The sequence below is a fragment of the Anomalospiza imberbis genome, chromosome 14 (assembly GCF_031753505.1).
Source record: "Anomalospiza imberbis isolate Cuckoo-Finch-1a 21T00152 chromosome 14, ASM3175350v1, whole genome shotgun sequence".
NCBI classification, from domain to species: domain Eukaryota; kingdom Metazoa; phylum Chordata; class Aves; order Passeriformes; family Viduidae; genus Anomalospiza; species Anomalospiza imberbis.
In genome coordinates this window covers 4,551,127-4,578,525 of record NC_089694.1, presented here as the reverse complement: position 1 = coordinate 4,578,525, position 27,399 = coordinate 4,551,127, and the positions used below count along the sequence as shown (strand labels likewise).

At 46.2% G+C, this 27,399-nt stretch overlaps 1 protein-coding gene across 3 annotated transcripts in view; it reads right to left on the bottom strand.

Moving 5' to 3' along the window:
* Positions 1-16,488: 16,488 nt before the first annotated feature.
* HDX (highly divergent homeobox) overlaps positions 16,489-27,399 on the bottom strand; it is a 34,349-nt gene continuing 23,438 nt past the window's right edge. For all 3 annotated transcript variants that reach the window (XM_068204581.1, XM_068204583.1, XM_068204582.1), the window contains 5 exons: positions 23,806-24,013; positions 20,776-20,855; positions 19,140-19,223; positions 16,863-16,985; positions 16,489-16,653 (listed from right to left, as the gene is read on the bottom strand). In XM_068204581.1, coding sequence (XP_068060682.1) covers positions 16,528-16,653; positions 16,863-16,985; positions 19,140-19,223; positions 20,776-20,855; positions 23,806-24,013 — 621 coding nt within the window. In that variant the 3' untranslated portion in view covers positions 16,489-16,527. The remainder of the gene's footprint in view (positions 16,654-16,862; positions 16,986-19,139; positions 19,224-20,775; positions 20,856-23,805; positions 24,014-27,399) is intronic.

Sequence of the window (27,399 nt, the reverse complement as noted above, 5' to 3'; positions counted from 1 at the left end):
CTTGACTGGATGAGTAATAGCTGCACTGCTGGAGCAGAGAGGAGGTCATGAATGCCACTTGAGGGATATCAGTTTGGCTCTTCGGATAATTGCTGCAGCAGCAGTGAGTGCTGAAGGGTCCCCACTGCTGGAAGGACAGACATCCACACCCTGCCAGCCCCCTGCTGCTCTGGGGCTCCTGGGGGTCACCACAACTCCACTGCTATTTCTTCTCCACCACAATCAAGGTTATTTTCCAGCTGTCTCGACTTTGCTCCTCCTCCAATTGGGGCACAACTTGACTCATCAGTTCTTTATTTGGAACACACATCACATTTCTGCACTTCATCAGTTCTGCTCCCAGTGAGGTCACTCATTTGTGGCCATTCAATACTTCCTGCAAGTGCCCAGCTCTCGGTTTCACCTTTTCCCACTGCCCTGGAGTCTGGAGCCACTCTTCAGCCAGGGATGCTCTTTGTAGCCCTGTGACTTTGGGTTCAGCAGGACACAAGCTGAGCACATTCTGGAATACATTTCAGAATCAGTCTCTTAAGCCCAACTTCTTTTCCCATTAACTCTGGTGACAATATTCATAATAATTTCAATGGGAGCATGATAATTCTGTAAGTAATTGCTATCAGGAATTTAATTTAAACCTCATTTGACTGACATTTCTTGTTTGCAAGATATCTATTTTAGGAACAATGTCTTGCTAGTATATCTCTCTTCATCTTAGTCATGACTGATAACAGAATAATCATCTCAACCACTTTTCTTTTCCTGTATAATGGCTTTACTGCATTTTTACATAGCAAACACACAAGAATAGAAACAATTAGACAAATAACAGTATTATATGGAGATGAGCAGGTAAGTGACTAGAACTAACTTGAAACTCTTTACTAGGCTGAGAAGCCTCTTGAGCCACAACGGTGCTGTTGAAAATACTAAGGAACGATGCAAGTTGCCTCTAACTCGTGTTTCTCTCAGCTGGGCTTACCAGGTATTAAATACAGAATGTCAACATGCCAGAACTCCAGCCTGCTCCAGATTTCACTGCCAGAAAGACACTGAGGGGCTGGAGCATGTCCAGGGAAGGGAATGGATCTGGGGAAGGGGCTGGAGCACCAGGAGAGGCTGAGGGAGCTGGAAAGGGGCTCAGCCTGGGGAAAAGGAGGCTCAGGGGGGACCTTGTGGCTCTGCACAACTCCTGACAGGAGGGGACAGCCAGGGGGATCAGGCTCTGCTCCCAGGGAACAGGGACAGGAGGAGAGGGAATGGCCTTGAGCTGTGCCAGGGGAGGCTCAGGTTGGAGATCAGCAGGAATTTCTCCATGGAAAGGGCGGTCAGGCCTTGGAAGGGGCTGCCCAGGGAGGATTGGAGTCCCCATCCCTGGAGGTGTCCAAGGAATGCTTGGATGTGGCACTCAGTGCTCTGGACTGGGTGACAAGGTGGGGATCAGTCCCAGGCTGGATTCCATGATCCCAGAGGTCTTTCCCAGCCTCAGGGGTTCTGGGATCCTGTGCTGCTCTGCAGGAGTTCACTGCCCATCCTCCAACACTATCCAACAGCACAGCGCCGCCAGCAAAGTCAACACTGTCCCAGTCACATCCAGGACAAATCTGAAGCAGCAATTTCCAGGCAATGGATCTTTAATCAGTGTCTTTCCTACAGGGAAATGCCACCAAACACTTTGCAGGTCATTACCTTGTTCTTAATAACCAACAGCAGCCACGGGGAAGCCGAGTGCTGACAGGACAGGACAGGGCTCACCAGCACTGCCAGTTCTTTGTCATATTTCCTCCTTTGCTGTAAATCTACAGGGAGAAGCAATTATGAAAAGTCTTCAACAAGTTGAGTTTGATGCTGAAAGAGTTGCTTTTCCTGTCTGTCACTGAGGAGCTGTCACAGGCATCGATGGAGCTGTGGCAGAACAGATGAAAGTGGTAAAAAAAATGACAGAAGAGCAGACTTTCCGTGATCAGGAAAAAAATCCAGTCCACACCATGTGAGAGGCAGATCCTCACCGCCCTTAATGGGAGGGTTTTTAGTAGATGCTGTGAATTGGCTTCAGTGAGAAGCAGGAGCACTCAATGGAGGAAACATCTCACAGGATGAGGTCAGACTTGTAAAGAATGGCTCTTACCCACAGCCCAGCCCAGCAACAGAGACACGGTGTGAGCAGAAATCACCTGTAAAGAAATCACAGCGAGGATAATTCTGGTGGGGTACCTCAACCTCCCTACAAAAGCTCAGCTCCAGCCTAACTATGTTTCACCAGTTGGTGCTGTTTTGAAGCAAGTTCAAATAATGTAATTCTGAGCATCAATATTTACCTCGTAAAAGGAGGAAGAACAACCTTTGATTTTTCTTCCTGCAACAAACACAGTGTGGTACCACCCCTGGAAGGTGGAAGGCCAGCACAAAGCACCAGGGCAGGACTCTTCAAAAGAGGGGGATCTGCTTTTTTAATACAAAAAATTAATAAGCCTCACTTTTAAAATCTTCTAACAGTAATCTCGAGGAAAAAAGAAATAATGCTGGGTTTGTGTGGGAAGGAAGCAGATTTAAATCTCAAATGAATGACGTACCTTGTAATTAAAGGAACCATTGAAAGAGATAGTCAGAATTAAAATACTTCCAATATTCACAGCGAAATATTACTTTGAAAATTTTCAATTGAACTGCACATAAACAGAGGCAGATGATCAAGGGCTGAAGTTCAAATTAACTCAAAGAAAGAAGTCAGCCTTGTTAAATGATATCTAAAATTGTCCCTGAGCTCAGCAGCGAGGGCTTGAGGCAGCGTGTGGCTGCGAGAGCAGCAGCTCGGATTTACTGCGAGACTGTGCCTTTGTGAGAGCCACAACTGCCTTCCAACAATGCCTTTCACAAGCACATGAACTCTGAGAATGCTTCAAAATGTAAATTAAAACACCTTTCCAAATTTTCAATCACCAAACAATGGGTGATTAAGCACAATCATTAAGCTGGCAGCAACAGAAGTAATGTACTCCTTCCGTTATGACAAAGTCCTCATTGCTTAATGCATTTTAATAAGACAATTATGAAGTATTTTATGTTGCACCTAGCTATTAATATTGGTTCTTTAGCACTCTAGGTGCAAGATGTTTTCACTCAGAGACGATTCCATCTGTATTAATGCTACAAATAAAACTATAAACCCATTTTATATCAATTAATGGCATTTTTTTGGACTCAATTGACCCAATGGATTCAATTAATGGTATTTTTTTGCACCCAGTGGACTCAACTAATGGCATTTTTTGAGTGAGGGAAATAATTACCTGCGCACAGAACCAGCAGGAGAACCCCCATACCCCTTAGATATGATTTTAATGGGATAAACACATGGTATCAATTTTCTGTACAGAACATTTTGCCATAAATATTTTCTCCACAAAGGATTTTTCCTCCATAAAATGCCACACTGATTGCTCAGCATTTCCCTCTGACTCCCCTCGTGCCACTCTGATGGATCTGCTGAACCCGTCGAGAGCTGCGGAAAGCTCAAGGGAGCCCAAAATTGTCATTCCCTGTTTGTCTGCTTGTTTGTTTAACTCCAACCCCGCGGTTCTGGCTTCCTCCAAATTCGCTTGGAGACTCTGGGAGTGCTTTTCCAGAGCTCTTGGCTTGTCACAGTGACACCTCTGCTTCATTCTGCTCCGTGCAGCTGGAAAACAGGGAGAGCTCCCCTGCACACACCTTGGCTGCTGCTCCCCTTCCTGGCACGGCCACGGAACGGGTGAGGAACTCACACAGGCTTGGGAAAAGCACCTGCCAGAACAACTGCGACGGCACTGCAGCTCAGCAGGACTGAAATATTCCAGGGGAGGCTGCAGGATGATCAGAGGGATGGAGCAGCTCTGCTGAAGGAAAGGCTGGGAGAGTTGGGGGTGTTCAGGCTGGAGGAGAGATCTCATTGTGGCCTTCCAGGGCCTGAGGGGAGCCCCCAGGGAAGATGGAGAGAGACTACATGGGCCTGGAGCGCCAGGACACTGGGAATGGCTTCCCACTGCCAGAGAGTAGGGTTAGGTGGGATATTAGCAAAAAATTCTTCCCTCTGAGGGGGGTAAGGCCCTGGCACAGGTGCCCAGGGAAGTTGTGGCTGCCCCTGGATCCCTGGAAGTGCCCAAGGCCAGGCTGGACAGGGCTTGGAGCAGCCTGGGACAGGGGAAGGTGTCCCTGCCATGGCAGGGTTGGCACTGGATGGGCTTTAAGGTCCCTCCCACCCCAACCCATTCTGTGTCCTACTGACACCTCCCAAAGACCAGATTCTCTGCTCCCTCAAGATGTTTTCGAGCTGGAAATCAGGGTCTGAACTTTTACAGGTGTCCTTAACCCCTCACTGACCAGCAGGCTGATCCGCCCGAAACACATACATAATCCTCAATGGTTATATTGTAAATGACAATACACCTTGGAGCAGTTCAAGGAGTCACCCAAAAAGCATAAATTAAAGTTATCAAAGGTCAGATCTTGGCATGAGAAAGCTGGAATGACTCAGTTTATCCACAGCATGAGTGGGATCTGTTCAAGCTCTCATACACTGAACTAAGAAATGCTTTCAGCAAAAATACTCGTCACTGTAAAACCTTTAGGATATGAAAAAAAAAAAAAAGTAACTCAACATTATTAGTAGATAAGAGTAAAAACAGCTTTTAAAACCTCTTGAGCAGGGGATTTTCTAATGGATTGTATTTTAATTTTTGCTTATTACTACACTTTGCTTTGAATACAAATCATTGTTTTGTGCGCGGATTTTCCTTTCCTCACACGTATTCCACTCCTAAAACATTCCAGTGAAAAGTCCACAATATGCAGCTCATAGTGAGGCTTGAAGCAAACAAAAAAAATAGGTTGGGTTTTATTTTTTTTTTTTTTCCTTACTGAGCTAAAAACCACCCGTCATGCCAGCCCACGGCTACTCCCACGGGCAGCGCCGTCAGCGCTCTCACATCCCGCGCCGCGCCGCTCCCCGGGAGCCGCTCCCGCTGAGCCCGGGCCAAGCCCCGCCGCAGCGGCCCTGGGTGACACCGGGTGGCACTTCAGGTGACTGCTCTGAGCCTTCTGAAGGGTCAGCCAGGGCCAGCCCGCACGCCCCAGCGTTGCTGTGTTCTGCTCCCATTCCCAGCTGCTGCTCCTCTCTCCCCCAGGACCGAGCGTTCCCAGATCTTCTCGTTTTGCCAGTTTCCCTTCCTCCATGGTGCACTTTGTGTCTCAGTTTAACCTTTGTCACCTGCAGTTCCAAGCTGGATTGGTCCTGTTCCCTTCCTGCTGTGGCCTCCTGAGGCTAGCACGCCCAAGGGATGGATGAAAGGAGGATTTCACAGGCTGGAAAAGAGCTCTGAGTTATCGAGTCCATCCTCTGGCGGATGTGCGATCCTGGATCTTGGATCCCCCCTCTAAGTCCAAGTCGTGATGGTGGCAAAGGTGGGAGGCCACAAATCCAAGCCTTTGTTTTAACTCTGCTCTTGGTGTATTTTACAGCTCGTTTCGGGCTAAAACAAGGAGAGCTCTGCATTGCTAAAGCTGGGCTCACGCCAGGCCTCAGGATTTGGGTGAGTGTTCCTCTTGCTGGAGAAGCCCAAAGCAGGAGTTTGGGAACTCTGCTCCTCCAAGCGCTTCCTGTCATTGCTGCTGAGAGCTGCAGCTGCAGAGCCGCTCCAGGATGGGGTGACCCGTGTGTCCCTGTGCCCCCCCTGCCTCTCCTGCCTGCCTCAGAGCTGTCCCCTCTTCTACGTACACAAGTTTTCTTTCCAGGCACTGGAACCCTGAGCTCACAAGATGTGTGTGCAGCTCCAGGTCTCATAATACTCAACCGATTTAACCAGTATTTCCACTTTCTTTTTTGCTGGACATCCAGAGTGACATCATAGCAGTTTCCTCTCTCTTCTTTGGAAATTTGCTTTATCCAGGGAGCCAACATTCACTGCTGGAAGGGAGCGATCCCTGTGTGAGCCATGGCAGTGGTGAGGAAGGACAGGAACAGCAAACAAAATGTCCCTCACCTGCCTGGACCAGTCACTGCCCCTGGGTGGGAAATCTGGAAGCACTTGGGAGGGAAAATCTGAGATCAGTCTCTAATTTCTGCTCATGGCCTGGCTGTTAACTGGAGCTGCACTGAACCCCAGCAGTGAGGGGCCAGCAGAACCTCTGATGCATTGACCCGTGGTGAGAAATTGATTTTGGGGTGACTCAGAGGGGCCCCCACTGCCCCAGCCCCCTCAGAATTCCAGCCACACGCCCTTCCGTGCCCAGCCATCCACGGCCCATTCCCAGAGCCCATCTGAGCGTGGCTATAAATACACACCCGGATCATCCATCGACATTTAAATATAATGCACTGCCAGGGAGAGGGGTTTTAAATATCTGAAGGATGTGGTATCTTGGAAACCGATTGCCTCGAGTTGCCCAAATCAATTACAGAGTGAATCAACACATGGCTCCGGCGTGGGAGCAGCGAGCAGCTGGCGCTGCCACCCGTCCCTGTCCCCAGCCCTGTCCTCAGCCCTGTCCCCACTCCTGTCCCCGGGCTGGGAGCACGGCAGGGAATGGCCCCGGGAGCCCCAGCTGCTCCTGCTGCCCCGGGACAGGGCACATCAGGGCACCAAGCAGGCACTCCATATCTTAGCTCAGCTTCTTCAGCTGAACTAAAGAGGGGAAAACCGACTGAAAATAATCTGCAAAGGTTATAGGAGTCTTTATTTGGGAGTCTTTCTATAAATTAAGGGGGTTTTACTGCTAATTGCTGATGTTATTTTGTCAATATTTTCTACCTGTCTTCAGGCCATCAGCAGCACTTGCTCTGAAAGTTGTGAGTCCTGCTTCTTGCTGAGGACACAGATCAGAGCAGTGTCGAGCCAGCTCACAGCCTCCCATGGCAGCAAGAAATGGCATTTTCAGCCACACACTCCGGGGTTTTGTATGAAAAATATTAGATTAATTAATATTTTAAAGAATAGAAGATGATATATTTCTGAAGCGCAGTTGTAGAACACGCAAAAATGTGCCCATCCTCTTCCCATGGCCCAGACTAGGCAAAAGACACTTTCCAGAGGGATTTTTGCCAAAAAGGGCTAAACCAGGGAGCCTGTGCCAGCCTTACTGGGCTGGGGTGAAACCCTGCTGCTCAGCTGTGCAGGTGTCTCGTGAGAAGCCACCACCAGATCCCCACCCAAGAACTGAGCTGTTTCATTCCTCCCTGATCCGTTTTGATTCCTTGGCCAGGCTCTGTAAAAAGCCTGAAATTTTAAATAATGGTCCAAAAATGGGATGATGTAGCCAGGAGAGTGTGGGTTGCTGAGAAAAGGGAAGGCTGAGCTAAATATTTGGCAGAATTAAGCCAACCAGGAAAGACATGTGGGCATAGAGAAATAATTCAATATTCAATTTCTGGCAGAATTCATGAAGTCTGTTTATAGTTCGGATCACAGTGAGCCATTTATTACTATTATAGGAATGAAGGCCTGGGGGGGTTTGGTTGCAATGGGTTTGCAACTGTGAAATGATTAGCAGAACTTTAAATTCAGGTTAATTAACCCATGGTCATTGACCTGATGGGGTGTCTTTTCCCAGGTGCCATTCCAAGGATTTGGCCTTCCCAAACTGGGCTCTCCTGTCCATCCTTGAGGGGGTGAGACCTGCTGGATGACTCCTTCAAATTCACTTCAAATCCCCTGAATTCTGACTGAGCCCAGAACCTTCAGAAGATGTAAAGGACTTTTAATTGAAAATTTCACATTCAACAGAAAAGAGGAGACTGCCAGGGAAGATTGAGGCTTGGGAGAATTTTTCCTTCAAAAAAAGTCAAATGAGCTTTTTGTAGTGAAAAAATTCTACACAGTCCAAGATTGTTCCAGATTTCCATGAAGATATAACCAAAGAGCAAGATCAAATAGTAGGTGAAATGTGAAAAACTTCACATTTCTTGCCCTTTCCTCCCTGCTTCCTTCCCCACTGAAATAACAACTTCAAGTAAAAAACCAGAAAACACCTTTTTTTCCCCCAGTTTCTTTCTCCTCCCGTGGCCCTTTCCCTTACTCCTCGCAGCAGGAGCACGGAGCTGGAGTGGCCACCCCAGCTGTCCTGCTGGTCACACATCACCTCATCCCATGAAGCAGCTTTGGTGCTCCCAAACCTAAATCCATGGGGAGATTAAATTGGAATGTGCTCCTGGTTTATGGCTGCACCTTCGGTCTGATCTCAGTCTCCTCTTGACTAAATGCCAGATTTATTTGAATATTTGATTCTTCATTGAGACAAAAATAGTTGTGCATCCTGAAATATGAAGTATGGGGACTGTTCAAGGCATTTTTCTCCACTTCCCGGGGTTTTTACCACCAGGTGGCAATGGAGCTGCAGCACCACCCGACTCGCTTTTTTCCCCAAAACCCGACTTGTTTTTTTCCCAAAACACCCGAGTTCAGGCTCCCAGGAACATTGGTTAATAAATCTTTAGGGTCACACAGACTGAACTCCTCTCCATCCATGCTCTCTCTGGTTTTACCCTCCCTCTCTGCAGCCGTAATTCCAAAGCTGGACTGGGCTGAGCTCGGAGTTTGTGTGACTCTGGAGCGTCGGGAGTTTCATTAATCGGGATTGTGCAGATCTGCAGCGCAGGAGCGCAGCCGGGGGAGCGTGTGCCCGTGGGACCCGCAGGACGCGGCCCCTGCGCCACCTGCCAGCCCGAGCCACCAGAGGCGCCCGGGAATTGCGGGACCCGGGAGCTGCGGGACCCGGGAATTGCGGGATGCGGGAATTGCGGGACCCGGGAGCTGCGGGACCCGGGAGCTGCGGAACCCAGGAGCTGCGGGACCCGGGAATTGCGGGATGCGGGAGCTGCGGGACCCGGGAGCTGCGGGACCCGGGAATTGCGGGATGCGGGAGCTGCGGGACCCGGGAATTGCGGGACCCGGGAGCTGCGGGACCCGGGAGCTGCGGGACCCGGGAATTGCGGGACCCGGGAGCTGCGGGACCCGGGAATTGCGGGATGCGGGATCTGCGGGATGCGGGAGCTGCGGGACCCGGGAATTGCGGGACCCGGGAATTGCGGGATGCGGGAATTGCGGGACCCGGGAGCTGCGGGACCCGGGAATTGCGGGATGCGAGAATTGCGGGATGCGGGAGCTGCGGGATGCGGGAATTGCGGGACCCGGGAACTGCGGGATGCAGGAATTGCGGGATGCGGGAATTGCGGGATGCGGGATCTGCGGGATGCGGGAGCTGCGGAATCTGGGAAATGCGGGATGCAGGAGTTGCGGGATGCGGGAATTGCGGGACCCGTGAATTGCGGGATGTGGGAGTTGCGGGACCCAGGAATTGCGGGAACCGGGAGCTGCGGGATCCGGGAATTGCGGGATGCGGGAATTGCGGGATGCGGGAATTGCGGGACCCGGGAGTTGCGGGATGTGGGAATTGCGGGATGTGGGAATTGCGGGATGTGGGAATTGCGGGACCCGGGAGCTGCGGAATGCGGGAGTTGCGGGATGCGGGATCTGCGGGACCCGGGAGCTACGGGACCCGTGAATTGCGGGATGCGGGAATTGCGGGACCCGGGAATTGCGGGATGCAGGAGTTGCGGGAATCCGGCTGCACCTCGCTCCCGCATGCCTGCCCGCGCCGAACCCTGTTCCATGCGGTCCCTTCGGGCCCTTCTTCACCGGTCCTGGGTTGGAATTAAGTTGCACTCCTGTCCCCCAGCACAGCCGGGCTGCTCCTTCCAGCCCCACAACCGCTCCAGAGCCAACAAGCACCAGCTCCAAGAACTTGCCTCAGTTTCCATCCACGTGGATCGCGGCGGAGGTCAGAGGTCGCAGGATTTAGCAGTGGAGATTTTTAATTTAGGAACTGCCAAGGGATGGTATGAAAAGAGCACAAAGAGCTCACATTTAGCTTCAAAACAGCTTTAAAACAGCCCCACAGCTCAACCCCTCCCGTGAACTGAGCTGGGTCAGTGCTGGGTGTGCAGCACCTCTGTGGGACACAAATCCCTTTTGGGAAGGGACATTTCACTGCTCCTGGGACAGGGGGCTCCAAGTTCTCTACAAAATTCCAATTCTGAAAAGCCACTCCATAAATAATAAATTAATTTATATGGTGGGAAGTGAAGAATTAGAATTAATTCTTGTTGCTCTGAACAAAACTGAACATTTACAAGGCCATTAATAAAGACAGAAACAGAGAAGTTCATATAGGAAAAGGAGTTAGTTCACCTTTATTTCATTTCTCCATAGTCCCAAACTTGACAGACGTAGAAAAATATCCTTGAGTCAGTAGACAAATTTACCAATGCTAAATAGCCCTTTTCTCTGACCATCTGGGCCACCCTAAATACATTTGTACAAGCATTACTTCAGGGGGGTTCAATAAAAGGTTCTTCTAAACTATAAACAATAAACTACAGAGGAAAAACTTGAGCTACCAAAGCATGCAGATGAAGGGATCTTCCAGAACTTAAAAAAAAAAAAATTAAGAAAGCAAACCAACCTTGAGATGCATTTGGAGGAGAAAACAAATTAGGACAATTTGAGGAAAAAATAATTAATTAAGAGAAGTCAAAACAAACTCTGTAAAGGATCTGTGGATAAGTTAAAATATCTATGGCACAACTTTTCACCAAAAAAAAATTAAGGCGAAGACCAACTTTTTATATAAAAATAGCTGAGCAGGCTTCTAAAGCAGGAAATCAGCATTTCCAATGATGACTCTGTTAATCCAAGATTATAAATACCCTTTATATACACAGAAAACCAACTCAATACAAACGTCTGGACTGTTTCTCTGGGCATCTGGCACTCAAAATGCCCAGATCAGGTGTCCTGGACCATAGTGGAGGTACTTCAGTTGAAGGTTTGTAGTAGTTTCTTTGCTACACGTACTGATACAAATCATAAAAATGAAATATAAATAGTGATTTTCACACAGAAACTTAGGAATATGCTCAGGTTACAAAGCTTAAGGAATTGGCCCAAAAGGAAATGATAAGAGATTTAAAATCATCAATTATCCTGTTTTGCAGGTGAAGGAAAACATCCAAGTTATACAATAATATTTAAATTTTCATAATATTTTTAAAAAATGAAACTGATTCCTACAGTGAAAATAAAGCAGAAATTATCACGGCAGAAGATTCATTATCTCTTCATAAATACAGCAGTTGGTTTATTTGCCAAGATCACTTAGAAATATCATTATTATGGGCATTTTCATAAATTTCCAAGCCTAAAAGTTACCAGTTGCAAGGACATAAACCATATTTGTATGGATGTATTTGACTAATTTTCAGAACTATGCAAGTGAATGCAGCAAGACACAAAAATAAGAGCAAATTAAATATATTTGAGAAGAATTCCATTAACATTTCAAGTTAAAATACCTTTGTAGAGCTACTGTGATCAAGTTCAGTGTATCTGTGCACATTGTAAATCTGCATCTGTGTGTTCACACACACTCAGTAATTCCAGAAATAACCCCAGAAATGATAAAATTCTTACTGGAGGAGACAATTTTCCCCCAGCACAACTTGCTGGATTTGCCAATGACTTTTTGAACTGCATTTCACAAAATCTGCAGATAAAGGAGAAGCTCTTGTTTTCCACAGCACGGAAACCTTTTAGTTTATTGAAATTTTCTTGACTAAAGCCCAGAACCTTCATTTCTGCCTCCTTGTGCCTCATGCCCTCGTGCATCCTGCCACCCTCCCCCTGTGCTCCAGGGAGAGAAATGTGACAGGGGAAATTCAAGGAACCCTTTTCAGATGAAACTTGAACACAAACGTGTCTAAATCTACATTTGACCTCACTTTGTTACAGACCCATTTTAACACTTCAAATTTCCTTCTACAAGGTCTCTATAAAGTTATGGTGAAAAATGGAAATAACTGAAACAAAAATCTGCAGAGCTATTCATGAACTGTGACGTCTCAGAAAGTGTAAAACCCTTTTCTTACAGTGCTGAGATCACTGACTGCTCTCTCAGATCAAGTTATCTGATGCACTGAGCAATGTTTCAACAATTAATACCAGATTTAAGGATAATACCCATTTCTCACAGTAACTGCACCAAAACCAGCACAGCCACCCCACCATCTTTCAGCTTTAACACAAATACTTTCTCCCATTAACATTTGCTAAGCTTTTCTCCCGAATATTCCATTATTTCCTTCTCCACGGATTGTGATGAACACAAATACAGAAAAATAGCATTAAAATAAAAGCAAAGTGATGGCTCACACTGAGCAAAAACCAAACACAAACTGAAGGGTGCATGGTGGGAATAATTTATTGCCTATAAAAGATTAAAAAAATTTCCTAAGTTCACATTTTCCATGTGGGTTTAAGGGGTGTCACGTTTCAGAGGTAGCGTTGTGTAAAATGTAAAACAGAGCTGGAAAAGACTTAGTGACTTAGTTCAGTAACATGGGAAACTGTTCCAGAGCCAAAGCACTGACCTGAACTGTCTTCCTTCCAGGAACATCCTTGAATACCTCCTTCAGCCAAGAGGATTTGCTCTTTTGTGGGAAAAGAACCCTCACAAGCCCAAGGCTCTGCCCTGCTTCTGTTGCCTTCTGACCAAAGCAGCTGCTGTTTTTCAGAGCAATAAATACTCATACTCTAAACTCCTGTTCTTCCATGGAAAACACACATTTTGTCGTGCTGCTTCAACTATTTTTTTCTCCCCAAAACTTTTCAGATTTCACATTTGGTCAATGTGGTAAAACATTCTTGATTAAAGGAATCAACCACCACAGTCCAGCTCGTGTTCTCTGCAGCCAGGTGGAGTTTGCTCACTGACCACCCCTAACTTTGCTCAGGCACCTCCCAGCCTGAGCTGGGAGGATTTGGGGCAGAAAAGCAGAGTCTGGCCAGGTTCCAGCCCTTCAGCCCCTGGTGTGGGGGAGCTGGGCAGGGGCTGGAGGTTGGACATCAAGCTTTGGGCTGGCACAGGTTATGCATTGCTCCTGTGCCAGGAATTCTGTGCTGCTCCCTCCGTGCACGTTCCTGTCCCTCCTCACAGCCTGAGAGCAGAGGCCAGCAGGAAGGTCAGCACTGCTCTGTGCTCAGTGTCAGGGACACAGCAGGGCAGGAGGTCCCACAGGGGAGGCCAGTCCATCTGCAGCAGGGATTGCCATTCCCAAGCCAGCACGTCCAGGATGCTGCTGGTTTGTTCCAGCACCTCACCTGTCTGAGCCCAGCAGCAGACACAGCTTCTCCCCCTGGGGAGCAGACTCTCTAAAGCTGCTGCCCAGTTCAAGGTGAGGACAGAACCAAGATACTCTTTTTCTCACTCACAGGGCTGCAAAGCCCCAAACTCCTCATTTCACATTTTTTATTGCCTTAGTGAAAAGAAATACTTGGAGAGATTAAAGTGCAGAGCTGCCTCCAAGGCTGGGCACTCCAGAAGCCTCGTACGGTTCATCTGCTCAGGTACCTTTAAACCTGCCCCAAATTCACCTGCTGGAGTATTTATTGTATTATTGGAGTATTTCCTGCTACTGTTACTCCTGTCACACCTATGGATGTGATTGAAGCATCCTGCAGGGAGAGGGAAGCAGGCAAAGCTCCAGGAAATAGGGTTTTAACCTTCAAGCATCAAAACAGCTCCCCAGGGAGAGCCTGTCCTGCCTCTGGGTAAAATGTCTGTTCTGGGCTACTTTCCCACCTGGGTTTCTTCAGAAAGACATCACTGATGCTCCCATGGATGCTTTAGGAATGAACAATGCCAGGGAAGTCATTGTTCATGGACAAAGTAAATGAAACACTTTGCAGGATGGTCAAACATTGATACATGGCCACAAAAGGTGATAAAACCACCAGCACGAGGCCCTTCTGCTGCAGTGATAATTCACATTACAGTCACTCACTGGGACACAAAGGGAGCTGATTTCTGTCACCCTGCAAAGCACAGCATGAGCTTCATCTGCTGTGGAAGGTTATGGAATGATGAGCTGCACTTACTGCAGGTGTTTGTTACTGTCCTACAGACAGGGGAAACACCCTGAACCCAAACCCACCCCAGAGCCACCCCCACTGCTCTCCACCAACATTTAACCACCACTAATGGTAACAGTCATTCCATTTTTGTTGGAAATACACACTGACACTGAAAAAAAACCAGCCAAGGAGCTGTGGTCCTCCCCAGATTTTTTATTCAGGGATAGAATTTATCCTCTTTTTTCCCTGACTATCCTGTAGTGCTGTCAAGTGTCCCAGGCTGTGTTTTGTCTCCTCACAGGAGAAAGGACCACAGAACATCCCCAGGGATGGGGTGGGCCTTGACTGCAGCTCATCTCAGCTGCACATCCAAGAGGATTCCAGCTTCCTGGAGAACAGGGACTGACATCATTGCTTGTATCCAGCAAACAGTTCATTCAAAATTCATTCCTTTGATTTGTTTGGATATGAAATAGCAGCAAGACAGCAAAATAGGAATCATCAATGGAAGTTTTTCTTGCAGGAAGGCAGATGATTTAATTGACCATGAAATTGAGAACTCCTGTTAAGAGTATCCTGCCCTCTCTCATGGGAATTCAAGTAGAAGAAGCAGGAAAACAGAGTCCAAATAGTGGCAAATCCCAGCACTATTTTTTGTAAATTTCACAGAAAACAAGAGGTTTCATTGTCAGTGGCACAAATTTCCTGTCCAAAGAGAACAGCAATAGAAACCATTGTTGGCCTGGCATAGAAAACCCTTTATAAATGAGTTTTTCAGAGAATTCCAGCTCAGCTCTGTCCTCCCTGTGAAGGCCAGCACTGTGAGCTCTGCTCACAAACCTCATTTCCACTCAGAGTTTTAATGCCTCAGCTCACACACAGGCCCAGCAGCCTGGAACTCTGGGCTTTCCCTGTGGAAGGGTAGCTCTGTTGGGAACTTAGAGAACCATACAGGGGGCAGAACTGCGAGACTTTTGGTTTTTCAGAACACCTTTTAAAACTGTTCCTGCCCTTTCTGCAGCTGGTATTTTACAGTATTGCTAAAAGCTCCTCGTGCCCAAGGAGAGGAGAGACTAAAAACCTGAAAGAACAGAGCTCACTACTGATACTAAACAAAAAGAGCTGTACAAGTGATTAGGGAGGGACTGATCAGACTGAGAAAACCCTAAAACCTGAGTCTAATCCCAGTATTCAAGGAAAAAAAGGTGTTATTTCCCCAACACTCTGGATTTTCTAAGCTACACCTTGGACCTCCCACTGAAATTAAGGGGGTAACTTACTGCATGAACAAGGACTCCCCAGAGTCAATTATTATTTGGCATAAAATGGGAAGATTGGGTTTTTTACCAGACTGAAGCATCTGTGTGAAAAATGCTTGCTGAGGGAAATCCAGGTTGGAATTGGAGCATCAATGCCATGGGCAGGGACCTGCAGCATCCCACAGAACCATCCTGGAGGAGAAGAGCTCCAGGACTGAGACCTGCCTTGGACTGGTCACCAGCCTGTCAACTCAACCACAGCACCACTGCCATGGCCAGGCGTTCCCTGGACACCAGCACACCCCACTGAATCCACCTGCACATCTCTGCACAGCCATTCCACCACAGGAGTGAAGGGATTCAGTGCCAACAGCTCTGGGAAAGAAGAAATTCAGTTCAGCCCCTGCCTGCAATCCAGATCACAGTTTAGAAATGGCACTTGCCAAAAAATGCACCAGGCAGGGCTTCAAACCAGGTGTGCAAAGCTCACTTCCAACACTGGAAAACCTGTCAGGATGCAATGACAGTTGTGGAATTCTGACTGGCTTGGTAAACTGGAGCAAAGTTTGTGGAAAAATATATACCCAAGAATTAAAATAATAAGCAGTACTTTAGCATTCAGGCTTTGACAAATAAAAACTGAGACTACAATCATTAACCTCTAAAGAGTGTAAACATCCAATCCCATTGCTACTGTATTAGGAAGTTGCGTCCTGCAGCTATCAGGGTTCCCATTTCCACTTCATTTCTTCCAACACTTATCACTGCTTCTTTGCATTAATAATTTATTCATGATATTTCAATTTTTTCAGTTAGCCTTTCAAGGTTTTTCAGCTATTTTGGTCAGAAAATGGAAGATTTAACAATCTCAAATCAGAAAACGAAAAACACTTCAGTTTAATTTCAGGTTTTCAAGCACAACTCAGAGAAAGCCTGTTATTCTATTTGGATCCCCAATTTTTAGTCCACCTACCTGAGTAAAAATGGGGAAAAATATAATAAACAGGCCTGGGGAGCACGTGGAGCTGGAGAATTCACTGTGTGTGTTTCCCACTCTTGCATCCCTGCTCAAAAAGACTTTGCTACAGAGTTATTCTGGAGAGTCAAAGTTAATCCTACCCAAGGCCAAGCTGCTACCAGGGAACCCTTCCCTCACCCAGTTCTTTGATTTTCCAAACCCAGCATTGCCAATTCCTGGGCAGTGCAAGGCTGTGAGGAGCCAGAGCTGCCCTCCAGCACAGGCTGAGAGCGCTGCAGAGCAAAAGCCTCTCTCTCTCCCCTGAGCCCTGCACCTCCCGTGGGGTTTGTGCTCTGTCTCTTGCAGAAAAGAGGGATCACAAACTGTCTGAGGCGTTCTTCTCCGACAGGGACGAGAGGCTGAATGAGGTATCGTCGGGCTCCGGGGATGTGTGGTTGAAATCCATCTCTTCAAGTTCAGGAGGTAAGTCTGAAAGCAGAGCCTACAAGGGAAAAACATACCTAATATATGGTATATACTTTGTTAGGTGTGGTTTTATGTCAGCAGGGATTTAAACAAAGATGAGAAAATTATTTGAGATTTTCAATCATAATTTGAGCCTCTGGAGTAAACCCAAGGGAGGGATGCAACACAAAAGGACAAACATCTTCTGATATTAAACACAGATATTAAACCTGCCCCGGGATTTACCTGCTGCTGTTCCTTATCATCTGATTTAATTGCAAGTATCAAACTCCGGGTAAACGTCTGCAGCTCAAAATATTTCTGTTTGTGGCTCTCCAGCTGACTCTCGATGAACCTGACTTCTTCATTCTGTGGGGGAACCAGAGAGCTCTGGGAATGATCTCAGAACCATGGAACCCTTTAGGCTGGAAAAGCCCTCTAAGACTGAGCCCAACCATTCCCCAGCACTGCTAAGGCCACAACTGACCGTGTCCCCAAGTGCCACATCCACGTGTCTGTTAAATCCCTACAGGGATGGGGACAGGACAAAGCATTGGAATAACCACACCTAAACACCCCTGGGTTAAAACCAAACTATTTTTAGTGACAATGACAACCAAAGCCCAGATCTCTTCCTAGAAGTGATCATGGGGCTGCGAGAAGAGACAGCGAATAAATTCCATTATTGCAGCAGAAGCCTTGACACAAAAAACAGGGAAAATGACTTGAAGATTCCTCAAAGCTGGCATGAATTAAAAGATAACATCCTCCAGTGCAGCTGGGCTTGATGTGGATCAAGTGTCAGCTCACCAAGCTCCTCAGGATCCCTTATCTTACAGAATAAGCAGGAGTATCACACAGTGACAGAACAGTTTGGAAGGGACCTTCAAGATCATTTAGTTCCAACCTCCACAGAGTTGATTATGGGGCTGGAACTGGATGTAATATATTACAAAGTGAAGAAATATCAAGAAATTGTGTGCTTTGGTTAAAAAGGCATTTTCCCAATCAATACTTGCAAATCTCTTAACTAAAAATTCAGATTTGGTAAGTATTTCCATTTATTCCAAGTATCTCTTCTCTTTCAAAATTACTGGATCAAAATGCTAAACCTGTTGATCAGTGCAGAGCTAAAATTAATTTTCTCTGGTTATTCACTTTTGCAAAGATCATGACAATCAAAATGTTTATTTAGGTTACAAGATCAAAGGCATTGCTCATTTTTGCAGAAGGGCTCTGGTTAATAGTACCAACTCATGAAAGAATAATGAAAAAAATATGATATTCATGCTCACACTGGCTGGAATCCAGCTTTAGTTGACATGAAAAGCTGCGACTACATGATGCTCTAAAGGTTTGCAACAAACCTTTAAAAATGGTTGTATTTTTGTTGGTTTTTTTTTTCCCAGAAAATTCATATTTTTTCAGTGAAAACACCGCTCACCACACTGTTCCAGGTGATAACAGCTCTGGGAATGAGAGAGGAATATTTGGGCTGAAATTCTGAAGCTTCCATAAAAAATCAGCTGAGTTCTTCCCTATGGATACTTAGCAGTTGCCTGTTTAGCTCTGGATTTTACCCAGCCCAGGAAGAATTCAGGTTTAGGCAGAAAACTCAGGGAGTAATCAGTGCTGTCACACAAAGCCCTGGCTCTGCAGGGCACTGTCACAACAAGCCTCTCACTGCGCTGACAGGTGACATTAAGAAAAGGTCATTCCCTCTCCTGATTCATTCTCCACTGCCCTTCCCAGGAAAACACTGCTGGAAGGAGGAATTTCTGTTCTGAAGAGATGATCTGTTTATTATTTTGGTGATTGATTATTATCAGGAGAACAGACCTGGTTTCTAAGGGGAAAAAAAAATCAGCAATGGAGGCAAAAGCTCAAGGAAAGGTGGAATTGTGGCGACTCCTGGGAGAGCAGCACAGACAGAATCCTCAGCAGGAGACAGGAGCTGGTAGGATCCAAGTGCTTCTCCTCCCTCCCACAGCCACCACTTCCAGACATGTCCTGGGAATGCCTTCTCCTCAGACCCCCCCGTTCCAGCAGAGGATTCCTTCCATTTCTTCGGTGCCGTCCAGAGTGGCAGCACCACGCCGCAGGAACAGCGTCGCAGCATTCCAAGAACAATTCTGCTGGGGTGGCTCCATAAATCCCTTTGTTGGGACACATGGAGGGAGCTGCAGCTCTGTAGAAATGAGAGATGCTGATCCAAAGGACACTTCCAAATGCACAAATATGGACATTTTCACCTAACTGACAAAAATCTGGGGAGCTTTTTATACTGAGTTTCTAAAGATACCTTAAGGCCAAGTTTAACTGTGACTAAAACACAGAAATACAGCCCATTTGGGTTGAAACCTGGATAAAGTGGCTGGAGGTGGGATGAGGACATGATGTGCATGCTGGGAAAACAGCAGAGGAGCTCAGGATCCCACAGGTTTTTGCTGAATTCCTGACAGATCCACCCCCTGAACTCCCTGGGGATTATCCCACTGTCCCTGACATGGCCCAATCACTCACCTTGTAATCCAAAAGAGAACTCATCTGATCCACTTCAGAATTGCTGATCAGATCACTCTCCTCATCATCTAAAATTTCTATTTTCTGAAACAGAAGCAGACAGCTCATTCCAACACACAGAGGAGACAAACAAATGGGCATCCACATCCCAAAGGGGCAGGAGGGAGGAGGGAGGGAGGAGGAAGGGTGAAGGATGAAGGATGAAGGAGGAAGGAAGGAGAGCTCTGTGCTGGCTCCTGAGCAGTTCTGAGCCCTGCAGCCCCATTAGATGGCAATCATGCACCTCAGCCAGGAGATCCAGCAGGAATCCAGCGGGAGCTGCTGCCATGGAGATTCGAGCTGTTTACAGAGGAGGAGCTCCCTGGCCCAGCTTTTTGACTTTAAGTTGCACATTTATCTCCTCACAGCCCTGGCTCTGCTCTGTTGTTGTAAAGGAGGGTCTGGACATTTATCCCTCTGGATAAACCAGCCATCACAGCAAATCCTGAGCTAGTCCTGCCCTAAAGAAACCAAAGAGTTCTCCTCTGACCCTCCCTGGCCAGAGTGCAAGGGAAATGCCCTTAGCTGTAGAGTGCTGATCCAAAGGACACTTTCAAATGCACAAATATGGACATTTTCACCTAACTGACAAAAATTTGGGGAGCTTTTTATACTGGGTTTCTAAAGATACCTAAAGCACAGTGTTAAGGCTAAGCTTAACACTAAGACTCAGAAATACATCCCAAGTTTTTTTACCGCTTTTAATTGTTTTGACAGTTGTCAACATTTATGAACCTGTCCGTAATAAGTTAAAGCAATTTTCCTATTTTTAGGATGGTGGTTAACCCAGAGTAGGGAAGGGCCCCCACTGACCCAATCCATGTCCATGGGTCATTCCTGAGGTGTTAATTCAGGTTTTTCCTGCAGCATGTGGTCCCTTCTGCCTGCACACCAGGAATTTCCCTGAAATCACTGAGGAAAACTCCTTCCAGGGGCATTCCCGTCTCTCCCTGGCAGACTCACCAAGCTCCCTAGCCTGTGCTGAAGGCAGGGAGGATAAAGCACATTTTGTGTGCTCCAGTGTCTGCCAGCCCAGATGAAGTGACAACAGCTCAGAGCTTTGACGACCCTGAGTTCTGCTGCTCCATCAGACCCTCAGAAACACTGGGACTCAAATATTTTTGGTTTCAGACTCAGCTTGAGGGAAGAGTCTCTATGTAACTGCCAAACATTCACATTCCCTTTCTCACACACACTTGTTAAGACAGGAGGGGAAGGAACAGATTAGAATTTCAAATAGGAAAACCCTATCTCTTATGCAAATACAATGTATTTTAGTCCAATTTTAAGTGCATTTTTAAAACGTTCTGTTACAGTGTTTCAGAACAAAGTATGAAGAAACTCTTCCTTGGGTTTGTTCCATTGTTGTCTCAAATGACAAAATCTGGGGTTCAGGCAGGTTGGGGAGCTGAGTCTCTTGGGCACCATCTCTCCAAACCATTTCTACTGAAGGTTTGAGGGTTTTTTCCTGCTGTGTTTTAGAACTTTCAGTACAGTTTTACAGCCCAGATAGGAAGGACTTTACACAAGTGCTGGACAACAACTTCAACATTAATTAAGGAGTTATTAATTGGTGGAAAAGGAAAGGTAAACATACCACATTATCAGTGGACACTGGATTCTGGTCATCATCTTTATGGCCAATTTCTTCATTTTGAAGAGCTTCATTTGTCTCTTCTGCAGAAATAAATTGGTTTTGTCAGATTTCATTCCAATTTTATGCTGAAGGACCATTAATGGTGTTTACCACTAAATGTCACAGCTGCTAAATCCAACAGCAAAGTCATGGTATCAATGTCTAAACATAAACAGAATATCTGCCTTATTAAAAAGACATCTTGTCACAAGCATTTCAGGCCAACATCAAACCAACTGCCACCTGAAACAACAACAAAACTCTCCATTATTCTCTGCACCAAACCTTCTCCTTTTTCGGTTCAGGTTGGAATATTCAAAGGTGATGAAGAGTTTCACATCAGAGATGTGCAGAAGTTGGGGGTTTTTTAAATGAAAATGGATTCCCACATGAAAAACCTTGCATTCCCTGAAATTCTGGGGTATAAATATATCTAAATCCCACTTCCCCCTTGCAGACATTGATGGATTTTGAACAAAAAACTGACCAGATTATGGCAAATGCTTATCCCCAGTGAACCTAAAGTGCTTTTTTATGTATAAACACTTGAAAACAGAGGAGAATTTACCCTGGTATTTCAACCACAAAGCATGAGATGATTCCACTGACCTTAAAGGCCAAGGAGAACTCCAAACCCAAAGACAGGTCAGTCTATTTACCCCTAAAATTGAAGTTTGTTTCTCATATTTCCTTGACTTCTGCATATTAAAACATAAATCTATGATATATATTAAATATAAAGAGGAAAAGAGGGAAGGGGCAACAAGGTTCAGGTGATTCCAGGGTCTTTCACCTCCACACAAACACAGGGATAACAGGATTTCCCTGGAATTACCAAAGACAGGGTAATGTTTAGGCCAGACCACAGAGAGACAGTTAATGGTTTGAAACAAATTTTAAGTTAAAAATCTCTAAAGTGAGCAAATTTGATTGGGAATTGTTTCAAATGAACTCCATGTGCCACCAGTCACAGCTCCATAGGACAGTTTGTGCCAGGAGCAAACGGGAGCAAGGAAGGGTGGAGGTCACTCCTCAGGGACATTCCAGGGCACCAGGAACTCTGTAACCCTGGCAGTCACCCTTGGATTCAACAGCTGAAGGAAGCAGCTCCCTACAGCATTCCCAACTCCTTAAATATTCATCCTCAGCTCACAGAACTGGCACAGCCCTAATGGCCTCCACCTACACACTGTGGATTCAATTAACACACAATTAAAAAAGGTGAGGCAATATGAGAGCTTTAATGATCCATTTGGCATCAAAGCACAGCTTATTTTTTTATATTTACACACTACATTTTAAAAGCAGAAGCCATCAACTTTAATTACTCTAATTAGGTGACCAAAAATTGCTTTTGTCTGTCCTTTAGAGTGGTTTTTTTTTTTGCTGTTGTGCTTTTGGTTTTTTAATAAATTAGGACCAAAAGTTACAGTTCTCAAACATGAGAACAATTCCCTATCTGTGACTGAACATAACCCATGAGTATTGGGAGAAATATTTTCCAGGAAGTTCAAAACCAGCTGAGCTGCAGCAGTGAACCTCCTCCTTTGAACTGGAGAAATGAACAGAAATAATTGTAGTGGGAGAATAAAGGAATGAAGGTGGGATTCCTGCATGCTGTGGCTTTGCACTAATAATGCACCCAAGTGTTCAGCCTCACCTTGCCTGATGAAAGCCTGGCTCAACCAACACAGTTATTCCTCACTTGAACTGCAGACACCTCAGACTCTTCCCTGTCACCAATTTCTCTCAAGCAGACCTGACTTAAATCAGCTCCTTCCACACCTCAGGCAAATCAAGGACGCTGAGATTCCTCATCTCACTTGGCTTTCAATCACTTGACCCATTTCTTTACCATCTTATTCCCTCTACAGTCAAGCATGACAAAGCTCTCCCAAACTCATTCCCAGCCGCCTCCGTTCCCCTGGCTCTTCCCTTTAAACTGTTCTGAGGAAATGACAGGATCAAGCCTGGCACACTGAGCTGCAGAGCAGCAGGCCCGAGGTCAGACTCTCTTTTAGCTTGGAGAGCAAAGGCTCCATTGATCTCCCCTAAGCAGAAGCACTGGGAGCAATTAGTGAGTGGGGGATGTGCCGGGCTCACGGACAGGAGGGGCAGGCAGACATCGATCCCATGTGCTCCTGAGGGGGAAAAGGGAATTCAGATGAAGGCACTTCTCACTGCAGATCCTGCAGTTTACTGAGGACACCCCCTGTGTGTGCAGTTCCAAGGCTCCTGGGCTGTGCCCTGCTCCTGGCTTTGATCTGCTGGTTGTGTTTGCCTGTCAGACAGAGCAGCAGGAGGCCTGGGCAGCTCCTTGTTCCAGCCTGGGCTGAGGGGTTCCCTGCCAGGAGAAATGGAAATGCACAGTCCCAGCAGCTCTGCTCAGTCCCAGCAGCAGCTCCAGCCCCATCAGTGCTTGGGGTGGCTGAGGATCACAGGGTTGGAACTGTGGAACCATGGGTTGGGATGGAAGGGACCTTAAAGCTCATGCAGTGCCACCCCCTGCCAAGACAGGGACACCTTCCAGTGTCCCAGGGTGCTGCCAGCCCTGTCCAACCCGGCCTTGGGCACCTCCAGGCATGGGGTGTCAAATGGAATGGCCATTCCAGGTGGCTGGCAAGAACAGAGTAGTTGGCAGAGAGCATTTGTGAAATCTGGCTTCCTTGGGAAGTGAGGCTTCCCCACCTGTACTGGCTGCCCAGCTCTCACTTGCACCAGCAAAACGTGAATTCTTGACTTCGTTTCAGATGAATCTGGCAGAAAAAGGGTTCTTATGACCAAAGGTTTCTTCCTATCTTTGTACCACAAACCCAACCAAACTCAGAGACACACAGGTAGAAGAAAGAGACCAAACAGTACCTTCAGCCCAGGCGGGTTGGAGCACTTGTGACTCTGTCAGACGTTTTTGAATGTGTACAACAGAATCCAAAGCATGCACACTGCACAAAATTGAAAATATAGGCACAGTAGTAACTGCATTCCAAATACCTTGTGAGCTTCCTTCAGATAAGCAGATTGATACTTCATCATTCCTATCATTATCATCCCCCACTTCAGTAGCAGTTTCCTCTCCTGGATTAAGTGCTGATTTAGAAACAAATTCAGATTGATCAGAGAAATCAGCAGGACCTCCTCTAGGGGGTGGGACCTCAATCCCCATTAAACGATATTTCCGTCTTCGATTCCCAATCCAAGTCTTGTAAGAGAAATAAACATGAATGATATCAGAAACTATAACAAAAGCAACAGGCCCCCAACCAAGTGACATCAGCACATCTGAGCTACAGGAGCAAGCTGCAGCCAGCAGTTCAGGGAGCTGAGTATTCCCCAGTATTTCACCCTCCTGAGGCTGCTTCCCGAAATCCCGTGCCCAGGTTCAGCTTTCCAAGGGAAACAGGAAGGTGCACAGCAAAAGGAAAAGAAGCAATGGGTACAAGTGGCAGCAAGGGAAGTTGGGACTGGAATTGAGAACATAATAGAAAAAATAATGCTTTACAGTGAGGTAGAGGGGCAGTTTGTCCATAGAAGCCTTGGTAGGTCCAGCCTTGGAGGTACTCAACATTTTACTGGTTAACATCCTGAGAACCCTGACTTGATTCCAAAGTAAATCCTGTTCCAGATAAGAGCAGGACTAGGTGACTTTGTAAGGTCTCTGCCCCCTAAATTATTCAACAAATTTAAAATAAGATCTTTGATCCAGGTTCTCCTACTCTGCAACTTCCAAAAGGGGACTGAAGCATCCGATGACCCAAACATCTCCCCTGTTCTAGGATTTCCTACAGCACGGAGGGAACTGGCCAAGGTGACAGATCTACAGCACTCCCCTTGGAGGACAGAAAGGAACTTGGAAGAAAAAAGCTCACAGCAGCTCATCCTTCAGTCTCCTTTGGCTTCAGGAAAAGTTGTTTGCAGTGAGTGCAGAGGAGCACACTGGGAACAGACTTGGAGATTAAATCAGCCCAGGGAACCTGGAAACCCTGCCATGGTGGGATGGAGATGGATGCTTTAAGCTCATCTTACATCAATAAAATTGAATTTACATCAATAAAATTGAATTTCAAAGGAGAAAAAAAAAATACCCATATTCTAAATTCTCCAAGTGGATCTGTACACCTGGTCATTAATTTGCCTTCTCTGATGAAGAAACATCTACACCATCGGAGTTTAACATGATGTAACAAGAATTGTCTACAACTCCTAAGGCTCTCCTGTCCTTAATGTCACTCCTCATCTCATCTCAACTCTGCTCAGCAGCCCCTGTATCCCAGACCCTTCATTCCATCAAATCAATTCTCCACTGGAACTCAAAAATCCTTCCCAGAGCCAGGAATCCACTTCTTTACCAACTGCTACTCCCACTGATCTTGGGCTGCCTCTCATCCCCCTTCCCACCATGTACACCCCCAGAAACAGGAGCAGCGGTTCCTGGGTTTGCAAACATGATCAGGCCATGGCAAAATGCACATCCTTTCCATGAGGCTTCTGCTCCAAATGAGTATCCCAAGACATTAAAATTTTTAGGATTTTCTTTAAAGACACACTAAACATCACTCTGGCCTTATTTCAGAAATACCTGCCCTATTCCTCTTCCTAGGCTTCTGAGAAAGTTGAGTAAAAAACTTTTTGCTCATAATACCTTGATTACCAAAGAGAAAAAGTAAAGGAATATTAACAGCAGTCCCAACTACTAAACACAGTTTCATGCCGTGCCAGCCTTGGAAAAAAACAAACCCTTTTAAAGCTGCATCTCTAACAAGCTAAAAGATAACATGCTGAACACTATTTTTAGCAAATCTTTTTTGTTGGCTGGTATTTGCTTTCCCAGCTTGCTGATTTTCCTCTTTGAAGAATGCACAACAGGTATGCAGAGAACTACCTGGATCATTTTTTTCTATTACCTACAGTTTGGGGGAAAAAAAATTAAAGAAAACCCCCACACAAGCAGCCCTTTGAGATCTGGGCCTCTTTTTTCCAAGGAGTGTATTGCCATTCTTTAGATTTTCCCATCATCTTGTGATTTTAACAAACAGTGTTAATAAAATTTAAAATTGAACTGATCTCTTTTTTAGCAAAAAAGGCACTTGGGAAAGGCAGATCTTTTCACAGACTTTTCAAAGCAGAAAATCTTTCATTCAACATACTGAGAATGTCAGAAAAGATGAACATGTTTTGATAGTGTCTCAAATTAAATGGGGAAGAGAAGGTTCCACATCCTGTGTGCTGTGTGCTGAACAGAGAACATTCTGGAACAACGAAACGGTGAGGGCAAGAGCAGACTGGAACTGCCATGTGGGAAATCAGCTTGAGAGTTCTATCCCTAAAATACATTCTCCTTAAACACTTCCAGCAAGGTCTGTGAGTGCATGGGATCATTTGTCATCTATTCTGGTGCAGGTGATGCCAGAGCCTTCCGGGGTGTCCTGGTCTCTGCCCTGAGGACAGAAACATTCCAGCAGGTGGAAAGTGTCACACAGTGTCACCCCTTGTGTGCCAAGGGATGTCCCCAGGGGAACAAACCAAGGGAGCCTGGGTGTCACTGTGCTGTCCAGAAGGTGCTGTCAGGGGGAACAGCTTCACCTTTCAGAGAGCAAAGGCAAGTCCTTGGAAAACAAGGAGCAGCTTTGCTCTCTAGAGAGAAAAGAGTGATTCTCTTCAGCCTCCAAAAGTACAACTGGGTTTTTTAGAATTCCTGTGTGCCCACAAAAACAAATAACCAGATTGGTGTTCAACCCTAAGAGCAGCTTTGGGACCATTTGGATGCACCAAGCCAGAGGTCTCCACAACAGGAGAGTTTCACTGAGGGCTCTCAGCCCTGCTTCTGCAGCAGTGTCAGAAATTTAGGAAACAGGTGCAAAAAGAGGATGAAGCCTGAAAGGAATGATCCCAATTGTCACACCTGTCATGAGGGAAAGGAAGGCTCCTGTCCTTGTCTGACTGCAAACAGTGGAGCCATTTCCTGAGGCTGGGATGAGCAAACAGACCCCAGAGGTGCTGCTGGGTGTCTGCTCATCCAGGACACAGTCACACAACATCCCGGCCTCTGGAGGAGATGATGTGCAGAGGTTCTTGGGAGCCAGGTTATCTCCAGCACACCTGTGCCTCCCTCAGCCACCTACAGCAACCATCAAACTGAACTGACCCAGAATTCCTCCATCACACCTCAACCTGCCCTCGAGACAGCCTTGTAAAATATTTTTTATCTATTTTGTCGCATTTTCTTTCATACAATTTTCCCTATATGCATGAATGAGAAATATTTTCCCTGTATCTTTAGAAAAGCCCTTTTTTGGTATCTTATTAGCAATATAAATAGTACCTTTCAGTCTTCTAGGATCTCCCTCAAAAATGTAACACTTTTACTTAAAATCTTCCTCAAGAGAATGTCAAACAGCTCCTAGTGCTGCTTCTGCTGCTGATCAATAAGACCCTGACCTGAGGGCTTTTACTAAATATAGACTGCAGAAAGAGCAGGAGAGCACTTCCCAACATGGTCATTCATTATGTAATACGTGAAATCTATTTCAAGCTTCCTCATGAAATTTTTAAAGCCTTTCATCTGTCCTATTTTTGCTCCAGCGACAA